Source organism: Plecotus auritus, assembly GCF_963455305.1.
Source record: "Plecotus auritus genome assembly, chromosome: 5".
In the NCBI taxonomy this organism is placed as follows: Eukaryota; Metazoa; Chordata; class Mammalia; order Chiroptera; family Vespertilionidae; genus Plecotus; species Plecotus auritus.
This window is the reverse complement of record NC_137776.1, coordinates 168,921,838-168,927,466: the sequence shown is the minus strand read 5'-3', so window position 1 is coordinate 168,927,466 and position 5,629 is coordinate 168,921,838. Positions and strand designations below refer to the sequence as shown.

The 5,629-nt window shown below is 48.6% G+C and overlaps 1 protein-coding gene across 1 annotated transcript; it reads left to right on the top strand.

The window, feature by feature from the left end:
• Window positions 1–636: 636 nt before the first annotated feature.
• On the top strand, window positions 637–1,209 carry RNF183 (ring finger protein 183; the record flags this gene model as incomplete). The annotated part of the gene is given in 4 exon segments (XM_080668324.1): window positions 637–718; window positions 721–765; window positions 768–893; window positions 896–1,209. Coding segments are annotated over 4 exon segments (561 nt in total). The 5' UTR covers window positions 637–642.
• Window positions 1,210–5,629: the final 4,420 nt, after the last annotated feature.

The following is a 5,629-nucleotide window of genomic DNA, read 5'->3' as shown; positions in this document are numbered from 1 at the left end:
CCAAGGCTGGCCTAGGCTCTGCAAGGCTGATCTAGGGGCCTGTGCCGGGGAGCCTCCAAGGCTCCTGGTCAAGGGGGAAAGCCTTGCCAGGCCCCTGCACAAGAGAGCGGGGGTTGGCCCTGTACCCCAGGGTGGGAGGAGGGAAAGAGGCCTGGCATTTGTTCCCAGAGGAGGGCCAGGCGGCACTAGTCGGGGCGTTGAGGCCGCAGGGAAGGATGTAGTTGCTCTCTAGCACAAACCGCTGACTGCGGCTCCCCTCCTCCCTGGCGTCCGAGAAGCCAAGGGCAAGCACATGGAGCATAAGGGGCATTTTTATCCATTTCCAAAACTGGGGTGCAGTCTCCTCTGGTGGCAGCTCATTAATAATGGGGTGGCTCGGGCCTTCGCCCCGACAGAGGGGATACTACGGAAGCACCAGACCTAACTACGGGTTAGGACGGGGTGATCTGGAACAGATCGCTTGTCTCTTTGAACCTAAGTTTTTTCATCTGTGAAATGTGGGTGATAATACCTTTTAACAACCCACAGACCACTTTTACCCTAGGACCGAGCACAGGGGCAGAGCTTAATGTGTGTTCCTTCGTTCCTTTTCTCTTCCTTCCCGGATGTCTCTTGCCAGGCCTCCTGGCATCTGGTCTGAGGATGGCTGAGCAGCAGGGCCGGGAGCCTGAGTGCCCTGTCTGCTGGAACCCCTTCAACAACACGTTCCACACCCCAAAGTGCTGGACTGCTGCCACTCCTGTGTGGAGCGCCTGGCCCACCTCAGCCGGTGACTCCAGCCCAGCACCGGTTGCTGTGCCCACGCTGTCACCAGCCCACTGTGCTGGCCTCCAGGCAGCCTGTCACTGACTTGCCCCCAGACACTGCCATGCTCACCCTGCTCTGCCTGGAGCCCCACACGTCATCCTGGGAGGCCATCAGCTCTGTCTCAAGGACCAGCCCAAGAGCCGCTGCCTCCTGCGCCAGCTCCAGGTCTATACGCTGGACGTGGACGCGGAGCCCGGAAGCCAGACTGAGGACCCCCAGGCCGTGGCCCCTACCACCGCGCGTCAGTCCGATCGCATCCCCACCTTCCACACCCTGAGGGAGTGTTTACAGGACCCTGAGCTCCCGATCGCTGCCTACCTGATGGCTGCCATCCTCAGTGCCACTCTATTGTTCCTCTTCTTCATCTATTGGGCCAAGAAGTTCCTTTGGAGTATGCGGTGAGCATCCTCTCCAGACAAGGTACCAAGCCTGTCTCAGCTGCTGTGGATGTGGGGCCTGCAGAGCCTCATGTCTTTGTCATATTGTTCATTTTTACAACCCACGGATCAGGTGGGCCATGTGTTTGCTTCTGGGAACAGAGTCCTACTACAATGAGAATCTCTGAAAACGGAAGGGCTGGGAAAAGATGCGAGGAGACCTCTGGGTGTGAGCCACAGGGTCTTGAAAGGGCAGAGAGGCAGATCTGTGATAGCAGAGCCACGGAGCAGGTTGTGCCAAAGGGCTGGACAGCTGTCTCTAGGAGCTTGACGAGCCCAAAGAGTAAGCTGCATCTCTCACAGGAGCTGCTTTGAATTCATCCACTTTTTTTTTTTTTTAAATATATTTTATTGATTTTTTACAGAGAGGAAGGGAGAGGGACAGAGAGTTAGAAACATCGATGAGAGAGAAACATCGATCAGCTGCCTCTTGCGCACCCCCCACTGGGGATGTGCCCGCAACCAAGTTACATGCCCTCAACCGGAATCGAACCTGGGACCCTTCAGTCCACAGACCGACGCTCTATCCACTGAGCCAAACCGGTCAGGGCCATCCACTTTTTTAAAAAAATTAAATTGTTCTTTTTATTGTGTTGCTAAAAAACTAAGAAAGTGAGCTTCAATTCTGTGAGCAAATGAGTGTCTCCTTTCAGTTTTCTCTTTACCTTGCCACCAGTCCCAGTAAAAAATGGTCTGCATTCATTCATTTATTCACTTATTTAGCTGATGCTCTATCCGAACTAGAGAAAGAGAAGGGTAGGGCTATGCAGGGGTGGCAGAGAGCCCTCTCCAGCAGGGAGGGTGTGCTCATTACCTGCTTTTGGTGCAAGGCGACCTCCTGTGGGTATGAGGTTTATGGATTGTTAAGAGTCTGAAAGTTTAAAGGTGAAAGCAGGTTCAAAAGAAATCTGGGATTTGAAGGAAAAAGTTTTTATTCCTCCTAGTAGGTGCAGAGATCCTGACGAGAAGACTGGGTGCAGGATGGAGCTGACACCCTCCACCAAGCACTGAAATTCCGGCCTCAAGAGGTAAGGCAGAAACCCTGGATAGAGTGAAAACCTTAGCTCCCATCCCAGGCTGTGAGGCAGGGCATCCTGGTTTTCATTTTACATAACAGAATCTAGGAACCAAAGAAAACAAGGTAGAGGAGAAACCAAGATGGCGGCATAGGTAAGCACCTAAACTGCTGCCTCGCACAACAATTTCAAAACTACAACTAAAAGACAGAATGGACACCATCCAGAACCACAGGAAAGCTGGCTGAGTGGAAATTCTACAACTAGAAGGAAAGAGAAAAGCTCACAGAGAATTGGAGGTACGGCAAAGGGTCTTTGTGCGCGCAGAGAGGAAGGGCGGCTGAGAGCCTGGCTGACTTCCTCTGGCGGAAGGGGGAAGGAAGCCCCCGACCGCACTGAACCCCAGTTCTGACTGCACTGAACCCCAGTTCCGGGAGAGCCCCTGGGGACCCACGCTCTTACGGGGGGAGTCTGGACTCTCAGGCGGAGACTCGGGAGCCAGGGAAGGCGTAGGACTGAAAGCGCGCGCGTGCCAGTGCGCACAAAGGCTGCGGAGGTTGCCACAGGCTTTCCCTAGTGGAAGGGAGTTGGAGGTTCCTGACTCCACTGGGCCCCAGTTCTGACTGCACTGAACCCCGGTTCCAGGCGAGCCCCTGGGGACCCACGCTCTTGTGGGGGGAGTCTGGACTCTCGGGCGGAGACTCGGGAGCCAGGGAAGGCGGAGGACTGAAAGCGCGCGCGTGCCAGTGCGCACAAAGGCTGCGGAGGTTGCCACAGGCTTTCCCTAGTGGAAGGGAGTCGGAGGTTCCTGACCGCACTGGGCCCCAGTTCTGACTGCACTGAACCCCGGTTCCAGGCGAGCCCCTGGGGACCCACGCTCTTGTGGGGGGAGTCTGGACTCTTGGGCGGAGACTCAGGAGCCAGGGAAGGTGGAGGTCTGAAGGCGCGCACGTGTGCGCAAGGGTAGGGCTGACAGGAAGCCAAGACTGAGACTCCACCCCATCCAAGCTGAGCACAGAGGCTATTGCAATTTGGCAAGTCTAATCCTATAAGGCTGTCTCCAGCACCGAACTTCTCCCAGCATAGACACAGCTGATCCTTACAGCCAACTGGCCTGGAGGTCAATTCTTCCCAGTGATACCAACAACAATCAAGACTTAATTACAACAAGGCTGTACACACACTCCACAAAGGGGTGCACCAAGAGTGTCCACCTCAGGTTAACTGGGGAGGCAGACCCACTGGGCCATATTGGAAACCTAGCACACAAATCTACCTTACCAACTCAGGGAAGCAATGAAAATGTGGCGTCAAAGAATCAGATCACAAACGAAAGAAATGGAGGAAAACAAACGACTGGATATAGAATTCAAAACCACGGTTATAAGGCTTTTTAAGAATATCCTAGAAAAGGCCGATAAATATAACGAGACCCTCGAAGATATGAAAAAGGACCAACTAGAAATTAAACATACACTGACTGAAATAAAAAATATTATACAGAGACCCAAAAACAGACAAGAGGAACACAAAAATCAAGTCAAAGAATTGAAATACAACGAAGCAAAAAACACTCAACCGAAAAAGCAAAAAGCAAAAAAAAAATCCAAAAAGTTGAAGATAGTGTAAGAAGACTCTGGGACAACTTCAAGCATACCAACATCAGAATTATGGGGGTGCCAGAAGAAGAGAGAGAGCAAGATACTGAAAACCTATTTGAAGAAATAATGACCGAAAACTTCCCCCACCTGGTGAAAGAAATAGACTTACAAGTCCAGGAAGCCCACAGAACCCCAAACAAAAGGAATCCAAAGAGGACCACACCAAGACACATCATAATTAAAATGCCAAGAGCAAAAGACAAAGAGAGAATATTAAAAGCAGCAAGAGAAAAACAGTTAATTACCTACAAGGGAGCACCCATACGACTGTCAGCTGACTTCTCAACAGAAACTATGCAGGCCAGACGGGAGTGGCAAGAAATTTTCAATGTGATGAATAGCAAGAACCTACAACCAAGATTACTCTACCCAGCAAAGCTATCATTCAGAATTGAAGGGCAGATAAAGAGCTTCACAGATAAGAAAAAGCTGAAGGAGTTCATCACCACCAAACCAGTACTATATGAAATGCTGAAAGGTATTCTTAAAGAAGAGGAAGAAGAAAAAAGTAAAGAGAAAAAATTATGAACAACAAATACATATCTATCAACAAGCCAACCTAAAAATCAAGTGAATTAAAAACCTGAGGAGCAGAATAATCTGGTGAATATAATAGAATCAGGGGCATAGAAAGGGAGTGGGCTGATAATTCTCAGGGGGAAAGGGGTATGGGGGGGTTCATGAAGAGAATGGACAAAAATCATACACCTATGGATGAGGACAGTGGGGGGGAGGTAAGGGCAGAAGGTGGGGTGGGAAAGGGGTGGAGGGGAGCTATGGGGGGAAAAAGGAGAAATAATTGTAATAATCTGAATAAAGATTTATTTAAAAAAAAAAACAAACGAAAGAAATGGAGGAAAACAAACGACTGGATATAGAATTCAAAACCACGGTTATAAGGCTTTTTAAGAATATCCTAGAAAAGGCCGATAAATATAACGAGACCCTCGAAGATATGAAAAAGGACCAACTAGAAATTAAACATACACTGACTGAAATAAAAAATATTATACAGAGACCCAAAAACAGACAAGAGGAACACAAAAATCAAGTCAAAGAATTGAAATACAACGAAGCAAAAAACACTCAACCGAAAAAGCAAAAAGCAAAAAAAAAATCCAAAAAGTTGAAGATAGTGTAAGAAGACTCTGGGACAACTTCAAGCATACCAACATCAGAATTATGGGGGTGCCAGAAGAAGAGAGAGAGCAAGATACTGAAAACCTATTTGAAGAAATAATGACAGAAAACTTCCCCCACCTGGTGAAAGAAATAGACTTACAAGTCCAGGAAGCCCACAGAACCCCAAACAAAAGGAATCCAAAGAGGACCACACCAAGACACATCATAATTAAAATGCCAAGAGCAAAAGACAAAGAGAGAATATTAAAAGCAGCAAGAGAAAAACAGTTAATTACCCACAAGGGAGCACCCATACGACTGTCAGCTGACTTCTCAACAGAAACTATGCAGGCCAGACGGGAGTGGCAAGAAATTTTCAATGTGATGAATAGCAAGAACCTACAACCAAGATTACTCTACCCAGCAAAGCTATCATTCAGAATTGAAGGGCAGATAAAGAGCTTCACAGATAAGAAAAAGCTGAAGGAGTTCATCACCACCAAACCAGTATTATATGAAATGCTGAAAGGTATTCTTAAAGAAGAGGAAGAAGAAAAAAGTAAAGAGAAAAATTATGAACAACAAA